At 40.8% G+C, this 23957-nt stretch overlaps 1 protein-coding gene across 1 annotated transcript in view; it reads left to right on the top strand.

The window, feature by feature from the left end:
• The first annotated feature begins 13059 nt into the window (after positions 1 to 13059).
• The window catches only part of TNFSF10 (TNF superfamily member 10), a 24695-nt gene continuing 13797 nt past the window's right edge, over positions 13060 to 23957 (top strand). Inside the window, exon 1 of the mRNA XM_015814933.1 lies at positions 13060 to 13284. Coding sequence (XP_015670419.1) covers positions 13162 to 13284 — 123 coding nt within the window. The 5' untranslated portion in view covers positions 13060 to 13161. The remainder of the gene's footprint in view (positions 13285 to 23957) is intronic.

The raw sequence follows: 23957 nt of genomic DNA, 5'->3' as shown, positions 1-23957 counted from the left end.
AATTATTAGGAAAATACCGTAGTTAAACTGCAATATCACACATTCAGAATAAAGTAATTATACAGCAGAATAGGCCCTTTAACTGCTTTCATGTAGATAAAATACATTTTTTACCAGAAAAGGCTTTACATATTGGTTTAGGCATATAATCTGAATTCGCATATGCTGTATTAATGCTGATGTATTCATTTAAATGTCTGATACCGGTATTATCTGCTTGATTCTGCATTGTTTTTGGTAAAACATACATACTCTTTGTTTCGAAAATTACGGTATTTAAAAACTAGTATGGAGCTGAAATCTGAGGAAATGCATATTCCAGGGAAGGTTAACTATATTTTCAATCTATCTAAATGTAATCTTCCCATTAACTGAAAACCAAGCACTTTAATTAAAACAGTTGAAACAGTCAACATGATTTGCTTGTTTGTTGACTATAAAACAATAGTTCCAGCTGCTGTCTCTTATTAACATGGGTTAGATTTAAATTTAAATAATTAAAACACTGTTTTTCAAATTTGACAGCTTTAAGATGCATGATCTTCCAACTTCCAGAATTCCCTAGCCAACACGCTGGGGAACGCTGGAAGTTGATGTCCATACATCTTAAAGCTGCCAAATTTGAAAAATACTGGATTAAACAGACTTTCAAACATACAATGCATTCAAACACTCTGAAAAGTTGAGCATAGGGTGATCCTACTGATGGTGCTTCAAAAGATTCCTCTTCTTTGATGACCCACACTCTGGGAATTGTCTTACCATGTATGAGGAGATGCCACAGAAATCTAAATTAATAAACAGTGACAACATGACAATGAAAGTTGGCAAGAGGCATTAGGGAAGGGGTCTTCAAACTTGGCCCTTTTATGACTTGTGGACTTTGCCTGGCTGAGGAAATCTGGGAGTTGAAGACCAAAAGTCATAAAAGGGAAAAGTTTGAAGACCCCTGCATTAGGGAGTATGTTTGTCTTCCCCAAACGTTTATCCAATCCTCCCTAACACTGGCAAAGTGAGACTTTATTGCAAACATTTATTTCACATTCCAGAGGTATTTACATAGAGAGGATCATTCAGTTATGTTCTTAGTCCAGGATAAAGTAATAGAATTGAATTAAAAAAAACTTTTTAAAAATAAATAAAATATGATACAAATAATAAAACTGCATTCTTGTGTAGATCAGGTTATGGAACAAGGAAATGAAAAAAAAATACCAACAATAACAAACCAAAAAGTGGTTTCAAAAAGTAGGTCATTTAAATCTGTGGTATGCACTCCGCTCTATTTAGCAGACAGCCTTAAGCAGCAGTGAAAGCATTGCAGGGTTAAGAAAAAATAACAGAAGAGCTATTCTACCAAAATATACAAATGTAGTTAGTCATCTTTTTCAGCATTGCAATGTGCAGAAAAAAAAAACATGTCCAGAGCTGCATACAAGCAAGGAACTCTCAACTGCTTTCCAGACAGACTGTAAATAAGGAAAAAATAGTTAATTTGTCCAACTTCAACAAGATTAACTATTCACATTTATATTTCTTTATATATCACCTTTATTATTTGCATGAATAACTCAAGGTGGCAAACATATCAACCCACCTTCTCTTCTTATTTTCTCCACAAGAAACAACTCTGTGAGTTGAGATGGGCTGAGAAAGTCACCCAGCTGGCTTTAATGACTAAGGTAGGCCTTGAACTTGTAGCCTCTTGTTTTCTAGCCTGGTGCCTTAGCCACTAGACCAAATTGGCTCTTCAGTTATATATATATCCCCAGTTATAATGTTAAAACAAATCTACAGTATGGATAGGCCTGAAGTCCTGACTCAGTCTAATGGAACCTGTCCATCAGAGTCATAACTCATAACAGTCATACAATGGGTGGTTTTGTGGTGGTTGTTAAGCAAATCACCATGGTCATTAAGCAAATCTGCAGTTGTTAAGCAAACATCGCAGTCATAAAGCAAGCCAATGATTTGCTATGGGTGTGGTTTTGACTGAAAACCAGAAGGAAATGCCAGGTTTTGGCAAAACTCATAAAAAGCAGTCACATAACTACAGAATTCTGCAAATAGCCTAAAAGTAGCCTGGTCACCACGATGTAAAAAAGATGTTGAGACTCTAGAAAGAATGCAGAGAAGAGCAACAAAGATGATTAGGGGACTGGAGGCTAAAACATATAAGGAACGGTTGCTGGAATTGGGTATGTCTAGTTTAATGATGAAAAGAACGAGAAGTGACATGATAGCAATGTTCCAATATCTCAGGGGTTGCCACAAAGAGAGAAGCAACCTAGAACTAAGGAGAAATTTTCTGACAGTTAAACAATTAATCAGTGCAACAACCTGCCTCCAGAAGCTGTGAATGCTCCAACACCGGAAGTTTTAAAGAACAGATTGGACAACCATTTGTCGGAAACGGTATAGGGCAGTGGTGGCGAACCTATGGCATGGGTGCCAGAGGCGGCACCCAGAGCCCTCTCTGTGGGCATGCATGCCATCACCCCAGCCCTAGGCCTTCAGCTAGGTTTTATAAAACCTTTTCGCTTTAGGCCTCCGCCACCATGTAAAAAAAAAAAAAAGGTTCAATCAATCAGTCAATTTCAACTTCTCGTGGGGAAAAAAAAGATCTTGCAAAGTTGGAATTGATTGATTGAACGTTTTAGTCCCACCCAGTCTGCTGTTACCACCACAGCCCCGCCCACCCAATGGGCCACACCCACCTAATGGGCCACACCCACCCAGCACCCGACGATGCATAAGTGGGTTTTGGGTTGCAGTTTGGGCACTCGTTCTCTAAAAGGTTCGCCATCACTGGTATAGGGTTTCCTGCCTGAACAGGGGGTTGAACTAGATGACCTCCAAGGTCCTTTCCAACTATTCTATTCTATTCTATTCTATTCTATTCTATTCTATTCTATTCTATTCTAGCCGAGTGCCCAAAGTACAGGGAATGCAGGGAAGGAACTTCAAATCTAGATTTTAAGTACATAAGGTCCGTTGAAACTTTGAACCGTCACTAAGCAACCGATGGCAAGTCAAGGACTGTTGACTGGATTTTACAGTAAGTGAAGCCCTAATTCGAACAATATGCTAAGGTGATGATGCAATCCTACAACCATACATGACCAACCTCATTTTAGCATAGTCTGCGGTGGAATATAATCTGAGCCCCTATCCCTCCCTTGAAGAAATACCCAACTCAAAAGCCACAGTAGAAAAATGCTTTTTATGGAAAACAACTAGAAGATCACAAACACACAATTTTAATTTCTCCAGAAGACTAAACAGAACATGAGATGACAAAAAGTAGCATCTAATGAAGGCTCAGAAGCCTAGGAAGGATGATTATCTTAAAACTGAGGCCAGCAGATATTTGGAAGAACTAATTAGATTTTACTTTGATGAAGAACAGGTTGTGCTTTCCACTTCAATCTGAGGAATTATCCAATCCAAGCCCAATTTAAAACTCAAGGACATTAAGCCCAAACAGCAGAGTGTACTGCCGGATAAAATGTAGAAGATGCTATTTAGATCAAGGCTTTGTTCGTCTGCATACAAATTTATGCTGACGTTTGGGGGTATGTGTGATCCATTTGCCCATAAGCATTATATCCTACACTGTAGACAAGGAAATTTGCCTGTTATCTATTCATATCTGATACAACATTGACTCAAGAGGAGATGATTTTGTGTCTAATTAGAAGGCTGAACAGATGATGTTCCAATTAGTCACTGATTTTCATATTATTCTGCACTAAATGTCTGGTGTTTGACCCACCAAAATCAAGATATGTACCAATCGTAGGAACAGGTTAGGGAGAGACAACTTTTCAGATTCAAATCAATCAAGAACAAAATAGAAAAGCATTAATTTTCACAGAAACTTGAGAGAAGGGTGTGATCCTACCATATTTTCTGGGAAAACCTGATAGGGTTTCTCAAGGAATTATGTTTTCTTCTAGTGTAATAAATAAGTATTCTTGGCAGTTGTTTCTACAACAGTATGCTTATAAGTTGGGAAAATATGTGTATCAGTCATCCACAAATTTTATAATTTCCTATAATTTCAGTTCACGTATTTGAAAGAGACAAAGTAGAATATGAAAATAGTAGTGAGATCCTAAAAATGGGTCCTCTTCATGGCTAGAAATTTTCTGGGGGAAACATCCTAAGAATATAATAGTGGGATTATCATAGATAAACCCAAAACAACAAATAGCAACATCATAGGGTAACTTCCACACTATGTATTTATTCTGAAATGGTTAACTTTTTACTCATTATCTAATTATTGCTCTAAGTTCCCATTTTATTTTGGTGCATCTTGGGAGTTTATAAAATCAGAGTCATAACTCAATTCCTCCAAGTATAAACCTTTTTAAGACTGTTCAGTTTTTCTGAACTTGTATTGACTTTGTCTTAAGAGTGACATTCCAGGTCACCCCAACTCTTCATTCCAAACATGTTGGGTAAGCTTATAAATCTAAACAACAATAAGTTTTGGTTTCTTGTGGTCTTGTGTATTTTGTCAACACAGCCAACTATGACTTATTCAAGGCACTATGGTTAAGTAAAGAACTTAGCACAATACAGGAAGCATTCACTGTCAAGATTCCTGTAGTCGTGCTTCTCAATTTGATTCTGTTCAGATATGTAGGACAATTTTTCTCATCTCCAACAGAGAATTATAGGATATACTGCTGTCTCCATCTGAAAAGATCAAAATGAATATGCTTAGTCTAGCTTTTCCAGTTGGACACAATGAAAAAGGAGGGTGGATGTTATGCTATCTCCTTAGTTCTTCTTGGAATCTGCACAGATTCTGCCTAGAATGTTTTATTTGCATACCATACTTCTTTCCTTCATCTTGTTTACTGAAGTTTCTAGAAAGAATGGATTTGAAAAGTTAAAATTAGCAAAAAGAATATTGAGATACAGGTAGTCCTCGACTTACAACTGCAGTTGAGCCCAAAATTTTAGTTGCTAAGTGCGACAGTTAAGTCAGTTTTGCCCCATTACATGGCCTTTCCTGCCACAGTTGTTAAGTGGATCACTGCAGTCATTAAATTAGTACCACAGTTGTTAAGTGAATCTCGCTTGCCCGTTGCTTGCAAAGAGATCACATGACCCTGACTGTCATAAATGTGAGTCACTTGTCAAGCATCTGAATTTTGACCATGTGACCATGGGGATGCTACAGTGGTCGTAAGTGTGAAAAATGGTCATAAATAATGTTTTTCATTGCCGTTGTAACTTTGAACGGTTGCTAAATGAACTGTTGTAAACTGAGAACTACCTATATTGTTGGAAGCCTCAAATACTGCAGAGAAATCTGGTTTACACATGTGTCATGAAATGTGAAATATGTAGCTTTAAGAAGAAACCCAAAATGCAATTGGTGAGGACAAGTTTCAGAAAGTGAGACTAAGTGTGTAAGGAACACCTGCTCCTCCTTTGATGTTTATATTAATAAGTAATATAGTAATAAGGATGCTTAAATAGAAAAAAATCAGGGGCAATTTTTGCTAATGAAACTGAAAATTATCTCAACCCTGTTTGTTACAAATTAACTTATATTGAGCTTTTTGGATATCCATTTTCTTAAATGTCACAGATTAATTAGACATAAAAAGCTTTCTGTTAGTGTTAGTTCATGAAAAGAAACCACCAAGGAGTAGCTAAGTACCTTTTGTATTATTACCACCAACCCAAAGAGTTTGTGGACTTTAAAGAAGTGGGATAGAAAGAATACTGATGCTTTTTGAACTTTGGTGTTGGAGAAGACTTCTGAGATACAGCCAAGAAAACAAACTAATGAGTCATCAAACAAATCAATCCAGAATTCTCACTTTGAATAGAATAGAGCTGGAAGGGACCTTGGAGGTCTTCTACTCCAGTCCCCTGCTCAAGCAGGAGAACCTATCCCATTTCAGATAAGTGACTGTCTAGCTTCTTCTTAAAAACCTCCAGTGATGGAGCGCCCACAATTTCTGAAGGCAAGCTGTTCCACTGGTTAATTGTTCTCACTGTTAGGAAGTTTCTCCTTATTCCAGGTTGCTTCTCTCTTTATTCAGTTTCCAACCATTGTTTCTTGTCCTCCCTTCAGGTGCTTTGAAGAATAATTTGACCCCCTCTTCTTTGTGGCAGCCCTCAAATACTGGAATACTGCTATCATGTCACCCCTATTTCTTCTTTTCTTTAGACTAGCCAAACCCAAGTTCTGCAACCGTTCTTCATATGCTTTAGTCTCCAGGGCTTTGATCATCTTAGTTGCTCTTCTCTGAACCTTTTCCAAAGTCTCAATATCTTTTTTGTAGTATGGTGACCAAAACTGTTTGCAGTATTCCAGGTGTGGTCTTGATTCTATGCCTCTGTTTATACAACCCAGGTCAAACTAGCCTGCTTCAGACTTCAGACACATTATGTGAAGACCTAGCTCTTAGAAGGCTTTAATGCTGGGAAAGGTGGAAAGAAAGATAAGTATTATCAGTAGCAAGGTGGACAGATGAAAAGCGATTAGTGCATTTCAGAAGATTTGAAGGACGTGATTGTTAGAAATAATCATGGAGAAAAACTATCTACATGCTCACTAAGAGTTGACCACAACTTCATGGTATGTAATCATCATCATAATCAAACAGCCCAATGTGCAAAGTTTCAAATTCCCCAGAACTCTTCATAAGGCAATGAGGAAGAAGATGAAAATAAAGCAGGAAAGTCTACAGATGAGGCCAAATGTTTCAAGTCAGTCTCAGATTGAAATGCAGCATGTATTTTATTCAGGGACAAATAGTTATTGCACTGTCCCTTAGCATGAGAGCTACAAAGTCTTCAACTGGTCTCCTACCACAGCCTGGCAGAGAACAGATATAATTATCCTTCCTATCAAGAAAGTCAAACCATTTACTGAATGCTGGGAGATCAGATACAGAATACAGATTTAGAATTATCTGGTGGTGCAGTAGTTAGAATGTAGTATTGCAGGATAACTCTGCCCACCGTCTGTAGTTTGATCCTGATGGGCTCAAGGCTGACTCAGCCTTCCATTCTTCTGAGGTTCGGAAAATGAGGACCCAGATTATTGGGGAAAATATGCTGACATAAACTGCCCAGAAAGTGCTGTGACTTCCTACTCTAATCCATGGATGTCCAAACTTTTGGCTTGCCTGGACCTCACTGAGTAAAGAGGAATTGTTTTGGGCCACATATAAAATAGTTTTATAATATAAAATCACACAATAATATAAAATCACACAATCTTGTACAACTATATTGCTAGCTGTTCAGGGACAAAGGCCACCGGTTGGACATGCCTGCTCTCATCCTTGTTAGAGAGTATTTACTTGCTAGATAATATATCTAGAGAATGGCACAGAAGAGGTAAGAGACACCAAATAATAATAATAATAATAATAAGACAAATTTTAGTTTCAAGATGCCATCCTCAGCTATAATGCCACTGCAGCTGCATTTCCACCCATTGGCAGACACTTTTAACATGAGACAAGGATCTCTGTGACTCATGCTTGCCAGTGGTTAGTAAAAAAAAAAAAAAAAGCTCTTTTGTACTCTACAATTGATACTCAGAAAAGTCTACCTACACAGTTTTGGTTTACATTTTAATAGTGCTCAAAATAGAGTATTTCCTGTCCAGAAATATATCAAAGCAAGTTTTCAGCTTCTGTGAGGAAATTCCTACAAGATTGTTTACACGAAGTCCAGAAGTGGGAAAGAAGTAGACTTTTAGTCCTGTTTTGTTAAACTTTGGATGATTCAGAAAGTTAAGTGGTTAGATGTGGTTAATATTTAGATAAGGGATTATCTATAGCAGCGTTTCTCAATCTCAGCAGCTTTAAGATGTGTGGACTTCAACCCCCAGAATTCCTAGCCAGCATGTCATGGCTGGCTGGGGAATTCTGGGGGTTGAAGTCCACACAACGTAAAGCAGCTGAGGTGAGAAACAATAGTGTAGGATTGGGAAGCTGAAAAACATGCTAGACTAAGACAATTGCAAACCACTTCAATGTCATGCGAAGAAACACAACATGGACTCAAATTTTGGTTTTTGGTTAACTGTGTTGACACCATTAATCTGACTCCCCTTTGTAAGGCAACTTTTCTTGTATGGATTAAGCTAGTCCTCGACTCACAACCGCAATTGAGCCCAAGCTTTCTGTTATTAAGGGAGACATTTGTTAAGTGAGTTTTGCTCCATTTTCTTGCCATAGTTGTTAAGTGAATTACTGCAGTTGTTAAGTTTGTAACCTGGTTGTTAAGTGAATCTGGCTTCCCCATTGGCTTTACTTATCAAAAGATCGCTAAAGGCAATCATATGACCCCGGGATACTGCAACTGTCATAAATACAAGACAGTTGCCAAGCATCTGAATTTTGATCACATGGCCACAGGGATGCTAAGGTTGTATCTGTGCAAAATGGTTATAAGTCACTTTATTCAGTACTGTTGTAACTTTGAACAGTCACTAAGTGAACTGCTGTAAGTTGAGGACTATCTGTACTGAGAAACACTTCACAGCCCAAGCCTGGGAATCACACAATATACAAAAGCCAAATTTGTATAAGCATTGTTTGTTGAATAGAAAAAAAATTACAATAGTGGAGGTTATACAACATTAATCCAAAACCAGACCAATCATTTACAGTTTAGTGCAAGATGCAAAGCCAGAAAACTGTAGTTTCATCAAACCATGGTTAAGGGGGCTTACAGTGATTGTGAACCCAGAAATAAGCTGGCTCTCCCATGTATTTTTCTTCAATCCTAACTGAGACTTTTTATGGACAAATCCTGTCCTCTGTTCCAAGTTACAGCCCTCCCAGTATGACAAAATCCCATTTTTTGTGCAGTAATAAATACACAATTTTGCAGATGGGTTAAAATCAGTCAGAATGGAAACAGAAACATTCAGTGACAAAGTATCTGGTTAGAATCAGTTAAAGAACATTCGGAAAATGCAAGATAAATTCAGACTTGAAAGAGGCTAAGATACTGTACAGTAGTAGATCTTTAGATTGATAGATAATTTACACACTGATGTACAGTAAATCACTTTTTTACATCGGTATGTAAAATATTTGCATGATACTTTGGATAGGGGCTACCCTGAAAACCAAACAATTAGTGGCCTAGCTGAGTCACTTATAGATAGATACCAGCTTTACAAGAGCCAATAATATGGGACGCAGAATTTGGATCTTGGACCCTCCAAAACGTACTCATGATGACAGGAACAATGTTCTGGTGATAAATAACCCATTCTTTCCTTTCCAGTGCTTCTGGGAACACATGATTTTTAGATCACTTCTTTCTTTTTTAGCCACTCATAAATTTTCAGCTTGTTTGTAGGAAAATGAAACCAGGAGACCAATGATATTCAAAAGAGCCACAAGGAAATTAAAATGAGTAAGAAAAACTGAAACCTAAAGTCTTGCTAGTATTACTAACCGTCTCGATATACCGTAAATCTTGTTCCATGTCATTCAGTTCTGTGTCTTTTCCTCCTTGAAGACCCAAAGGAAAATTCATTTCAGAATTTACATTTTACACTCAAATACTTGGTAACAGTGTCTTTTACTAGCAATCAGATATGTTAACTGATTTGTATGGCATAAATGCTAAACAGGTATGGACGCACAGTTTTAAAATTGTAAGCTCTATGAACAAAACAACCCCAAACAAAGTGTTTCAGGCAAAAATATCTGTTGTAAAAGCTAGGAAAAATGAAACCCTAGTTACTGCAGACAAGAATGAGTTAGTCATCCTGTTTCAGGGAAATTTTTTAGTATTCCTAATCATGATGATATGTCAATTTTAAGTTGATGCAAAACAGCGATTTACTGCTACAGAGGATGAACTCAAGCACCCTCTCGAATCCATATTAGAAGGAAAATAAGCTCGTTCTGTGGGGTGGGATGTTGCACCTTCAGGTTAACCTTGATTCCTGGCTTCCAGTAATGCTTTTTTGGCTACATTTTCAAAATCGCTTGCTTTCGCCTTCCTTTTTTTTAGGGCTGAGAGAGATTGGCCTAAAGTCATCCAGCTGACTTTCAGGCCTAAGACAGAACTAGAATTCACCACCTCCTAGTTTCTACCCCAGTGCACCACTACCCTAAACTGTTTTTCCTGGGATTAGTACCCAGTGGTTTTTGCATTGCCCAGAACAGTCCTGGTGTCCATTTAAGGATCCACAGGAGTTCATTTCATTCAATTTGCAAAATTCTTTTTCCTGCTGCCAATTCCACTCCCCCATCTCTATCAATATTCTAAAGGCCACCTGCGATCATCATTAATGTCAAGGATGAAACTTTGGCAGCCATGTGCCTCTGCGTTTCAACTTGCTTTTAGATTAAGGAGGCAGAGGTTTTACTTTCAAGTGGGTTAGATGGAGAAACAAAACTTCTATAGTTCAGCTGAAGACTGTGAGAGCCTGAAGTCTTTTCAAGGATACCAGAACAGGTGTGGATTTAAAGCAGACAGTTCCCATAACAAAGTGAACGTCTTTATATGGACTACATAAGACATTGGGGGTTTGGCTGGGGAAATTATTGTTTAAGTCTATGAATTGGTGTTGGAGCCTCAGCGTCAGTTTTGCTTCAACATAACCATGCAGTGTATTCAATAAACAGTAAGATTTTCAGAGACAGAATGACCCTGGAATTTTATTTGGATTCTTGAGCTGAATGTTGACAATCACTTCTATGAGCTGCAAAACTCTGGGACTACCAGCAAGGTGGTTGCAAAACCCAACCATTGGCACCATTTCTGAACTGCTATCAGTTATGGAGTGTTAAGAAAGCCCTCAATCCAGTCCTAGACAAAAAGTGTGTATGTTCTTTTGCTCATAGGCGTTGTTTCTTATGGGTGGGGGAGAACTGTTAAAGTTTGTCCTAAACCTAATGGATGCTCACTGAAAATAACCCACCTGATAAAATTTCAGTGGGACAGGTAGAGGAATGGGTGAAAACATCTGGATACTTCTTGGAGTTCTATTGTAATGTACACGTAGTCCTCAATTTACAACCATTCATTTAGTGACTGCTCAAAATTACAACAGCACTGAAAAAAGTGACTTATGACTGTTTTTCACACGACCTTCACAGCATCCCCATAGTGATGTGATTATAATTCAAGCACTTGGCAACTGGCTCATATTTATGACAGTTGCGGTGTCCTGGGGTCACGTGATCACCTTTTGTGTCCTTCCGACAAGCAAAGTTAATAGGAAGCCAGAGTCACTTAATAACTGTGTTACTAATTTAACTGTAGTGATTCACTTAACAACGGTGGCAAGAAAGGTCATAAAATGGGGCAAAACTCATTTAACTATCTCACTTAGCAACAGAAATTTGGGCTCAATTATAGTCATAAGTCAAGGCCTACCTGTACTACTCTGTATCTTTGCCAGAAAAGCCAACTTTTGTGATGATACTAGGTATTGAATTAAAACTTTGGATGCTTTTCCCTCCACCCATTGATCCCTGGAAAATTATTTGTAGTAGATAATTTTTTCTTCAACTCTACTTTGTGGTCTTCTTGACAAAAATATCAGAGTGGTTTATTACCATTGCCTTCTTCCAGGATAAAAGCTGACATCAGACAGGCTTGCTATCCATCCAAACATGCTTAGTTTTTCAAGCTCAGACAGAGCCTGCAACTTTCCTGGCCTTTATGATTAATAATATAATATGTATTTTGCATTTCAAGGGCACAAACCCAACAGTTCAGTTTTCTTCTCATCAATGATGTGGTTTGACATCAAAAGACCAGAGTGGAATGAATTAGCCAATTTAAGGAATTCTCCACCCTCTTCAAATAACTACTCACAGTAACTTCTGCAGAATTTGGCAACACACTATAGTTGCATTCACACAACACATTTAAACAGGTTACTAAATAAAACCATTTTATAGATTTATACATTGCTATAAAGTATTAAATGATTCAATGGGATTGGTTCTCAAAATACCCTTATCCGATTCCTACAGTTGATTTAACTTGGTCAGCAATGCAGTTGCAGCGGTATAATCTGCTAAATTTGCCTAATTAGCGCTTAATCTCCGTTTGTTTTTGCAGCCTACCCTGTGCTGTATAAACCCAGCGTATTGATGGTCTAAGGCAGTGGTTCTCAACCTGTGGGTCGGGACCCCATTTGGGGTCGATCGACCATTTCACGGGGGTCGCCAAGCAAGGGTGTCCGCCATTTTTTTTGTCCACCATTTTTCCCCCCTTTTCCGGCGGGTGCCTTACCTCCCTTGGGCTGGGCCAGCTCATGGTCGGCCTGCTCCGTCTCTGCCGCTTGCCAGCTACGCCTCAGCCGGCGCAGGGGGCGTAACCATGCATGCACGGCACTCCCGGGCAGGGAAAGTCCTTGATTTACGACCGGTTGGGTAATCCTCGACTTACGACCGGTTTAGTCCTCGACTTACGACCGGTTGGGGTCGCGGCATTAAAAAGGTTGAGAACCACTGGTCTAAGGTCTGGTTCAAATTCCAGGAAACGGGTTCCTTCGGGGTTAACATGTTGTGTGAAGGCGCCAGGAGAGTTTGAATTCAACTAAACTAAACGCAGCGAGCGCGATCTGTTTAACGCCGCGATGTGAACCATTCGGGCCGTTCCAAAGTTACTTTTTCCAAAAGACAAATCGACTTTTCTTGGTGTGTGTGTTTTTTTTCTTTGAAAACGTTTCGCTTCTTATCCAAGAAACTTCTTCAGTTGCCTTTTGGAAAAAGTACCTTTGGGAGAACCACGACCTGGATGATTTGAGAATTTCCATAGACAGTCCTTCCTTCCTCCCTTCTTTCTTTCCTCCCTCCCTTCCTTTCTCTCTCTCTCCTCTTTTCCTTCCTTCCTTCCTTTCTCTATCTCTCCTCTTTTCCTTCCTTCCTTCCTTCCTTCCTTCCTTCCCTCAGCATCCCGGGATCTCTCTCCAACTTCCCAGACTTTTCAAAAAGTGCCATATCCGCGCCGCCTAGAGAGAGCAAGGAAAAGGAGGAGGAGCAAGAGGGCTTTGAAAGGCGAAGTCCCGACGCGGCTCCACCTTAACAACCCTAATCCGAGGCCAGCAGGCCTCTCCCTCCACACAGGGGCAGCGTCGCCCGTCCGCTCTCTCACTCGTGCGAGTCCCCCTTTTGTCCGCCAGCGACCACCATGTTGGCATCCGGCGGTCCCAGCACGGGCCAGACCTGCGGGCTCGTCCTGATTTTCGCCGTGCTGTTGCAATCCATCTGCGTGGCCATCACTTTCCTTTATTTCACCAACGAGCTGCAACAGGTCGGTGCGAAGTTGATCGGTTCCGTCTTGCGGAGCGGGTGGGGGAAGAAGACAAAAGGGGGGAAGGTTTAATGGTTGCAGAGGAGGATTCTTAAGACGACCCCCCACCCCTCCACCCCCCGTTCTCCCACCGTAAAGCTTGCAAGATGGGTCCCCTTCGGATGCATGCCCTTTGCAGTTCCATCGGGTATACTGCACGTCGAGGAAAACGCAGGAGCCGATCTTTTCAATCAGATCGCTGGTGACCTGGCCCGGATCGGGTTATTAAAACAAAAGCCCATGCATGCCTCTGGGTCACTCGCCCAATGCACCACGGCTACTTTTTAATTTCTCGGCTTGCCATTTCGTACTCCCAGATCTGCAACTTTCTGGTTCCTCTCTCGAGTCGGGCCTATTCGCCCCACCGAGTAGTCGCTTCCCCCCCCCCTCCCCCGGTGCTTTGTTAGCAAAGACAACAAGAGCTTCGGGGCCGACCGAATCCGCCAGTTGCCCCTTTTTTTCCTTGTCCACAAACGATTAAGCCCCACGGAGCCTAGCGAGATTACATTCGCAAAAACCGTTTCATGGCTGCGATGCAAGCAGGCGGAAATCCTTTGTAGGTTATGTTATTTGGGGGGCTGGGGGAGGGAGAAAAGTCAATGGCGGGAGATGGTCGTGATTTTAGCGGGACTTCGCTAACCGAGAAGACTTTGCTGTCTCCAGTTACTGTACTTATTTGTCAATAAAATGTGCAGCGCCTGCAAGTCCAGTACTCTAAATAAATGCACAGCGCCTGCTGTCTGCCATCCTGTGTTTCAGTGAATCGTGCATTAAAGAACGGCTTCAAGAATGTGACCTAACCATGTTTAAAATAAGAACCACGAGCCATTTGTTCCCCCCGTACGAGAGGGTAAAACTCCACAATAGGCTGCAAAATGATCGGCCTTCTTTTTTTGCCTCAGTCTTAAAAGTGGGCTCCCTTTGTCTGAGAGCCTTCGTGGGTTTTCTGCCATACGTTGGCTTCTGGTGTGAGATTTAATTCTTTTCAGAACCACAGAGATTGCGTTGGCCTGGGCTGGGTTGTTATAATGCAGAGTTTCTTAAACTTGGCAGCTTTCCCAGAATTCCCCAGCAAGCGTGTTGGGAAAGTTTGAGAAACAAGTTTGAAAAACACTGGTATGGTGCCTATTCAGCATGTAGGGAGCAATCTCTGTTGGTTTGTTTCGTGCTTAGTGGATTTCTTTTTCAAAAAACAGAACCTGGGAGAATGGAATCTAACCATTGGCCATTCCCACGAGATAAGATTTCTATTTCTGCAGTAGCCAATATACAGTAATTTCTTCGTACCAGCCAGTCGTAACTGAATTTCCCTGAAGCAGTTCCAGTCTTGTCTTGCAACACTGAGCATGTATGTGCAAAAGTTGTTGTATTGCACAGGTCTTGCTGCTGGACTAAATGATCTTACATGGTTCTGGGTTTCTCTGGCAGAAAACTGAATGTTTCACTTATTGCAAAATAATAACTAAGCAGAAAGCAAGCCTTTTTTTGATATTACTGCCTGGAAAAGTTAAAAGGAAAAAAAAAACTTGGTTAAAAAATTTGCTATTAACTCCTATGGGACTGTTTCCAAATGAAAAGCACAGATGAAACTAACTCACTTTGTGTGCAAGCTCCATTCTGATGTTCCAAGCAAGGAGAGGGACCTAAGCTTGCATTTGACGTCTTCCTTTCACACGTTTCCACAACTCAAACACATTTCCTACAACCAGCTGATCAGGAAGAGCAAGGGAGTTGCCCATCCTGCGTCCTTCCCTGCTTTTCTCAGTGGTTTTCTAAATCATTGGTTGGATTCACACATTCTTTTTGTTTTTCTGGATCCTGGCTTGTTGAAGAAGGCAGGAGAATGTGGTACTCTGGATGCTCAAGACCCCCAATGGCTGGAATCACCTGTGCAGTGCTCAGATAAAAAGACCCTTTCTCTTATCTCAAGCCTACTGAGGAGCAAATGGGGATGGGGGCTGCAATTTGAGGCCCCAGCCTCCCTTTTCCATGGCATTCAGAGGCCATTGCAATCACAATTGCTGGAGAATTGGGAGCAGGAAATAGCACTTTTGTCCTGCTAAAAACCAGTTTTACATAGTGCTTTGTAATAAACAGCACCCACTCAACTCTTTGAAACCCAGGTAAAACTAGCACATTAATCAGCCAATGCTGCCAAAGGTATATCTCTATTATCCCATTTTTCTCAACCACAAACTTTTGAGTAGACCAACTACCTACCTACCTACCTGAGTCACTGAGCAGATTAAATATGGCTCCAAGACACTAGGAAAAACTTCAAGGTACTATGTGATACCTGGTGGCCAAAACAAGAATGATGTATTTCTTGTTTGGAGAGAAATAGTATCCTTATGAGGTGTGTATACGCCTTATTCCTCCAGGGGTCAAAACAGGTGTTCCTTGTTTTTGCATTATGTACACTTCTCAACATTGAACTTCTACCTATAACCTTTGGTCAGCAGATTATTGCAAAGTGTCCCAGATAAGCCTTTGCTTTTTAAACAGTGGAAGGTTGTTATTTGCTGAAGACAAAATGCTCCAAAGCGGGCTATGTTCCATGTCCAGGTTCTGTTATATTCTTTTGGGACTTGGCCGGAGGAAGAGGTTGGGTTCAAACCCAGCACCTTTACCCATGCTTAACTGAACCAGAGGTTAATGAAATAAGCCAAGGATATTATCCAAATAAGCCAGGATTTTTGAGGAGATCAGAGGCTAACCAATGCAGCCTGTACTTGCCCAACACTGGAGGCTAAAATGTGGTAAATTAGGTTTGCTTGCAGTTAACTTCAGTGGAATCTAATAAGAGAAAGACTGTGCTGCAACTTGCAGCGTCTTGCAGCACAAATATTGTTTATGCAGCTTTTGTGCTAGGTGATAGAAATCCGACTGGGTGCATTCCAGGATGTGTTAAACAATGCACAGGCTCAAGTTACTTATTTTGTTCGTTTGCATAATTAAAACCTTGTTAGGCTGGACTCTGGAGAACTGTAAAACTAGATTTGGGTGGAGAGGAACAAGGAAGATTGACTCTTTCCTTCCCAGAAAAAAAAGATTATTCATCCCACCACTGTTACTTCAATCAAGATTGTGGTTTTTCGTAGTTCTCGCTATGAAATGAAATACAGATAGAGTATGAGAACACATTAGCTTTATTATTCAGTACATACTGCAAGGTTTGTCTTCTCCCATAGTAACATACATACACACATACACATCTAGAAAAAGACAAGCATTGATATTTATACATTTCAAAAAAGGAGGAGAAAATGACGCATGCATGCAATATATATATGTAATATATGTAATGAACCTTGATTATTTGCTTTTTGATTCCACATCAGCCAAATAAAGGGGTGTGTTCTCATTTAAGAAGCTGTCCCAAAGCCCACTTTTGCTTATCTTCACACATTTTCCAGCGAAAACAAGTTTGTTGAACTGAAGCCCTTGTTTGAACACAATCGATCTATCTCAGTGGTTCTCAACCTTTTTAATGCCGCGACCCCCAACCGGTCGTAAGTTGAGGACTAAACCGGTCATAAGTCGAGGACTAAACCGGTCATAAGTCGAGGACTAAACCGGTCGTAAGTCGAGGACTAAACCGGTCGTAAGTTGAGGACTACCCGACCAGTCGTAAGTCGACTTTCCCTGCCCGGGAGCGCCGCGCATGCGTGGTTCCGCCCCTTGCGCCAGCCGAGGCGTAGCTGGCAAGCGGCAGAGACGGAGCAGGCCGACCACCAGCTGGTCCAGCTCAAGGGAGGTAAGGCACCCGCCGGAAAAGGGAAAAAAAATGGCGGACAGCCTTGCTTGGCGACCCCCGTGAAATGGTTGATCGACCCCAAATGGGGTCGCGACCCATAGGTTGAGAACCGCTGATCTATCTGTTGCTGCACTGGAGGCATTCTAGGAATTATCGTAGCTTTGGTTGTAATTTTTCTTTAAAAGATAAATTTTCAGGCTTGCAGAGAATAATTTTAAAGTGTATCCAGTAGTAAAATGGGACTTTCCTTCATAGTACTCTTTCATTTAGCACTTTGTTTTTGTAGCCTTGGGAGGGTGGGATGGGGAGTTAAAACTTCCTGTGATTGTTCTGTTTTTAATGATTTTCACTACCCACACACAGGGGATTAGAAAATAGGGTATTTTAAATTAAATATGAAATAATCAGTGGGGAAAATAGAAATAATTCTTACATTATTAACATAGAACATGAATCAGGGAATCTATTGTTTCTAAACAATTCTTGAGATAGGCCCGTTCTATTATTTGTGTTCCTCCAGATGTTAGACTGCAATTTCCATAATCTTTCCCCATGGCTACAATGGGAGGTGGAATTTAACTGTATTGTTGCTGTTCCTGAGTGGTGGATATTAAAATTCAGTTTGTTCTGAAGCTTACATATAGTTGGACTATCCCTTCATCATATAGTTGCCTCTCCTGATCTTTTTCTTCTTGACATCTGTTTCCTGAAATAACAATTGTTGAATTGTCTAGGCAGCAACTAAGCCCAGCTACATCACATTTGAAATGCTTCATGCTGTGTGACTAATTTCTAACACTTCCCAAAATGCAGTTTCTGGGGAACTTTGTTGGTGCCTGAGTACAATTATATACGGTAAACATAGCATTTCTTAAGAGAGTAGAAAAAAATTCCAAGGAGGAAGTATTGTATCATTAATTATTATTATTAAATTTATTTGCTGTGTATTTCACTATGGAGCTATTCTAGGTGAATATGCATTGCCAGACACGACAGTTTTCTGACTATTGTGAAAATTTGTGCATATTCTAGCTCTAAGAGGTGGAGCTTGACTGCTGAAAGGTTCCTGATTGGCTGCCCATCTTTGAGCACTGGCCTATGACCATTCAGGGCCTGATTCAAAATCTGAATCGTGGAATTCATTCTGCAGGTGAGATGAGAGGACTTCACCTGCAATTCTAGATACAATTGTGTTCAGGAACTCCATCTGGTTTATTCTTAAATCAGGCACATGGAATTACTCTTTGCCACTTCTACCTGAATGCCACTTTTGGTTTGAATCTTAAACTAAAACAGGGCACACGTGTGTGTCTGAGTTAAAACAGCTTTTAACTTGTGTGTTATAGAAGAAAAGCAAGCTGAGCTAGAAGGAGGAGTTAAATGTGTTATCACTTTGGAATCACTGCATTGCCACAAGAAACTCAAATCTACCTCCCCCCCTCCCCAAATTCCATTATCTAGTGCCAATTTATTTTTGACCATTAGTTGACTAGATTCTTGTACAGGTAGGCCTCACCTTACGACCACAATTGAGCCCAGAGGTTCTATTGTTAAGTGAGACATTTGTTAAGTGAGTTTTCCCCCATTTTACAACCTTTCTTGCTACAGTTGTTAAGTAATCGCTGCAGTTGATAAATTCGTAACTTACAGATGTCTTGCCCATTGCTTTTGCTTGCCAATAGGTTGCAAAAGGTGATCACATGACCCTGGGACACAGCAATGGTCATAAGTATGAACCAGTTGCCAAGCATATGAATTTTGATCACAAGGTCATGAGGATGCTACAAAGGTTGTAACTGAAAAATGGTTGTAAGTCACTTTTTTTCATTGCCGTTGTAACTTTGAACGGTCACTAAATGAACTGTTGTAAGTTGAGGACTACCTGTATATAGGTAGCAATAATAAACTCTTCTGTGATTTGAACTCCAGTAATGTTCCTGGTTATTTGCTCCTGACATGGGTGTAGTAGTTTTATGGCTAGACAACGCCTTCCTTGAGCTCTCCTAGGCTCTCTGGTGAAACCAGAAGCCTTGGTTATAAAGTAAATAAAAAAGACATTTTGCCTTTATGTAGCATATGGCATATGTTTGATATGAGTAGTATCTGATCCTAGTTCCTAATGCTGCTGCTTCTGGACCCCTTCCTGTGCCTCTCCTGCCCTATACTTTCTCCTCCCTTTACAACTAGTTGTTAATTGTGGAGGATGCTAGAATTGTTGCCTATCTTCATTTATAGTGAAAAACATTTGGATAATGTGACTTTATATAAAACTCCCCCAGATGTTTCTTTTCTTAGAATTGTCTACGGCTAGTTCAGACAATGAGACCACAGAATCTAAACAGAAAGGGTGAGCTATCACAGGAGCCTGCCTCCCACATAGAGCATTCAGTTAATAGCAAGTTTTGTCTTTTGTAAACTGAAAATAGCTCTGGAAATACCCAGTAGAAACACAGCACAACTTTCAGTCTAGAAATGATGTTAAGTGCACAGTTAAACCTTGGTGGGAAAAATCACTGTGGGTGTCTTCCTTTATTATCTCTTGTGAGAATGCCTTCTTCCCTTTGAATTTCCAAGCTTACTGAGGTAATGGGGGAGAAAGGTTCCCACAATTTCTACAGATTCATCTGTCAGTCACTTGGGACTATGTGTTCCTGTAATCTGTCTGCTTCTCTGGAATAGCTAAACTGCAGAATTCATGGGTGTGATGTTGACAGTTCTGAAAAAGTTCCTTAAACACATTATTTGGTGTAGACTTTTGCACCCCTCATTCCCACTGTTATTTTTAATTATTAACTCTACCCATTCTACCTTTGTGTCTTTCTTGTTATTTCATCTGTTTTTAATGTCTGGGTTTTAGATTTTGTTCCAAATGGCTGAACATTTTGGGTAGTCAGCAGTATACCGGGTTAAATAAATAAGCGAACAGGAAAGATTCTTCTCCAGATGTGAAGAATTGCATGGGTCTTGTAATCTTGAAGGATTGAAATAGTAACATTGATGATGGTTCCTGCAGGCTGGCCTATCAATTTATTCTTCTGTTTATTCAGTTTGGGCTTTTTCTGCTAGAGATCCTATCTTCAGGGCTAGTGGTTTCCAATGGAGATAAAAAGAGTTTCTCACAAGGGGTTTTTCCTGCATGATGTTAGAAAAAAACAGGATGATGAAACAAACAGTTTTTAATTCCAGTGACAACTTCCTCCTTTTGCATAAGTGCGATTCTGGCGAGAGAAACCTAGGTATCGTATAACCTTGTATATTTTTGTTTTCTTACTCAGTTATCTGAAACAGCTTCCCAGTCTTGACGTGGTAAATAGGTCTGTGTATTGCAAGGTGGCCCTATTACCACGGTATGTATGCTGTGGGATCAAAACAGAGGCCTGAAAAATGGCAGCATTGCAACAGAAAGCGATCCGGCCGAAAGAATATTAATAAACCACCATATGTAAATTAGATTAGAACAGTGATGGCGAACCTTTTAGAGACTGAGTGCCCAAACTGCAACCCAAAACCCACTTATGCCTCGTCGGGTGCCAGGTGGGGGTGGCCCATTGGCTGAGTGTGGCCCATTGGCTGGGTGTGGCCAATTGGGGTGTGTGGCCCATTGGGTGGGCATGGCTGCGGTGGTAACGGCAGACTGGGTGGGACTAAAAAGTTCAATCAATCAATTCCAACTGCGAGACCCGCGAGAAGTTGAAATTGACTGATTGATTGAACCTTTTTTTTCTTTTGCACACGGCAGTGGAGGTCTAAAGTGAAAAGGTTTTATAAAACCCAGCTGAAGGCCTAGGACTGGGGCGACGGCACGCGTGCCCACAGAGAGGGCTCTGAGTGCCGCCTCTGGCACCCGTGCCATAGGTTCGCCACCATTGGATTAGAACATCTGCTGGATGTTCCTAATTTACACTCTGCTAGAAGAGGCTTGGATCCCCTTCATCCAGCTTTCTGCATCATACTGTAACAATCTGGATATATCTGAGAAGCTCAGAGATTTGACAGGAAGGCAGCAGTTCTCTTTTATGGTTGGTTGGTTGGTTGGTTATTTGGTTTATACTTTGCTTTTCATTCAGGAGCATTAGATGTGTACAAAGTACTACCTCCTCTTGTTTTTCCCTCCACACATTAACAATGTGGGTACATTAGTTTGAGTGTGACTGGTCCAAAATTACTCGTAAGATTCCATTGATGAAGTTAGAGCAGAATCTGGGCTTTCCCACGGCTACTCCAGTTTCTTAATGACTAGTTACTTGAGAGAAGTATGGTTCAAGAAGGGGAGAGATTTCTATCTATCTGTTTCAGTTCATGCATACTTTTACATACTGCCATGGAGCCTCCCAGGTCTATTGGAGCCTCCCTGGTCTACTCTTTAGTCTACTGGAAGACTTAACCTGGACAACCCAATTCCTTTAGTCTTTCTTCTAAAGGGAAAGCTTCTCTAATTCATGAATTCTAAGGCAGCCATATAAAGCACGATCATAAACTGTTTCTCCATTTGCCAAACTAGAGCCAGGAAAATATTCCCTTCTAACTTGGGTGGCTTTTGATCAAAGTCAGACCTGGGAGGTATTAGGATCTGGCAGTAGTTATGACAAAAAGGCACGCATCCTGTTCACCCAAAGCTGAATAGGAATTCTGGCAACTGACAGTGAGGGAAGGAAGGTTGCACCTTAAGCAGGACAAGCCAAAACAGAAATCTGAAGCAGGCTAGTCAGCAGTGACTCTGCCTCTATTAGCTTTTGAAGGCCCTCAAGCCAGATACATTCAATGGCCCAACCTTGTTGCTACCTGCTTTGCTTCCTTTCATGTTGCTTCCCACCTTCTTGCTTCTCAGACAGAAAGTCATTAAGCAAAGAGACTTGGCGCCTTCTCCTCCCTAGGGAGAAGACCAGAGAGCCAATGATAAAGACCTAATATAAGTCCATGAGCTGTTATGAGTGTCCCCATCTAATATTATAGTTTTTGATAGGTCTCAGATAACACCAGCCTTGACATCAACGTATGGGGGTATTTGGAAAGAGCATAGTTGATTAACCGTTGGGAGTCTTTCATAATATGCTTTTAAAAAATCTGGGGGTGAGAATCATCAAGACCTGGAAATTTTCTATTTCTATTTTCTATTTCCATTCGTGTCCTTCATTGGTCACTTCCATTTCCCGGTTGTGAAAAGGCAGTGGAAGTCCTGGAAGCCCTGAAATGATTTATCTGGCAGTAATTTGAAGAGTCCATAAAACTAAACTCAAAATACTTGATACCCAATGTTGATATATAGTTATTGATATCAAATAGTGAGGAGGAAAGATTAGCTACCCAAAATTACCTTGTAGATGTTTGTCATTGTTGAATTTTGACTATAGCAATGATTTATTGTTGAATTTGATTATAGCAATGATTTAGACCAGGGCTTTTCAACCAGTGGTACGGGTACCACCTGTGGTAAATTGGCACCTGGCAGGTGGTACGCGATCATCCTAGAAAAGTGGTAGCGGGGGAGGGGAATGAGCTGAACCGGTGGCAGCACCACACAAGCCTGAGCGGGAGATGGCTGGAGCTGCAGGGCTGTCAGGGCTCAGCGGAAGCACCAGGATCAGCACCAGGTTCCAGCTGGAGCTCGGCGCTGATCCTGGTGCTTCTGCTGAGCCCAGAAGAAGTGCCAATTAGCTGGAATGTTGCAGCATCTCCAGGGTCTTGTGATTTACATTCAGATGTTCGGCAACTGATTCATATTTATGACGGTCACAGTGTCCCAGGGTCATGTGAAGTGACCAAAACCTGCTGCAACCACTCAGCAGACGGGGGGAATAAAAACAAAACATCCCCCCCACCCCACCCCCACTGCCAATCCTCAACAGAAATGCTCACAACAATGAAAATCTTGGACAGGAGAAAGAGCGCCACCGGGTGGGCAGGCAGGTGTCTTGCTCGGCTGTGGCTTGGGGGGAACTTTTTTCAATGCCATTGCAACTTCGAACAGTCACTAAGCGAACTGTTATAAGTCGAGGACTACCTGTACTTTATCACTTTTTTCCTTTTGAGGGGGGTCATCAAGTTTTTGACACCTTGCTAGGCGACTGGTAGTACTCGGATACTGCCATATCCTAAAAGTGGTACAATGGGTGAAAAGGTTGAAAAGCCCTGATTTAGACTTTGGAATTTATTTAATAACCTAAGGGGAGAAAATATGAAGAAAGATATTGAAGAAATGGTTTTGTTCTTTTGCTCTCTTCACTTGAGTAGAAGGCATTCAGAATGTTGCACGAAGGGGTGCTTTGAAGTTGAAAGCAAACCAACATCTGTTCCTTTCATTTTGTATATTTCCTCCCGCAAGTCAATCTACCCAACAATAGAGTAAGGGATGAGTTTAGGTAAGGAATGGTTTTGTCTGCTATTTATTGCTCAGTTCTATAACACAGAAAGGAAGACTCAATTTTGGTCAACTTTGGGAGGAAGCTTGATGGTTTTTGCTGTTTTTTATAGATTATCCTCTGAACATTTTGTACCTAATTATATATCTCGAAGAGGCTTCATTGCAAATTCAAGAAACATCTGACACTGTTCAGAAAAAGCAGTTTGTGCCATCTTTTCTTGTTTCATATGGTGAGAAGCCTTCATACTTGTACAGGTAGTCCTTGACTTACAACAATTCATTTAGTGACCGCTTGAAGTTGCAACATCACTGGAAGAGAATGACATGACCATTGTTCACACTTACGACCGTTGCACCATCAACGGTCGTAATGTTATCAAAATTAAGATGCTTGGCAACTGGTTCATATTTATGATGGTTGCAGTGTCCCTGGATCATGTGATCACCTTTTGCAATCTTCTGACAAAGTCAGTGGGGAAGCCAGGTTCACTTAACAACCTTGTTACTAACTTAACA

Source organism: Protobothrops mucrosquamatus, unplaced genomic scaffold, assembly GCF_001527695.2.
Source record: "Protobothrops mucrosquamatus isolate PMUCROS unplaced genomic scaffold, P.Mucros_1.0 scaffold298, whole genome shotgun sequence".
Lineage (NCBI taxonomy): Eukaryota > Metazoa > Chordata > Lepidosauria > Squamata > Viperidae > Protobothrops > Protobothrops mucrosquamatus.
Note: the sequence above shows the minus strand (reverse complement) of the source record. Positions and strands in the feature narration are given on the sequence as shown.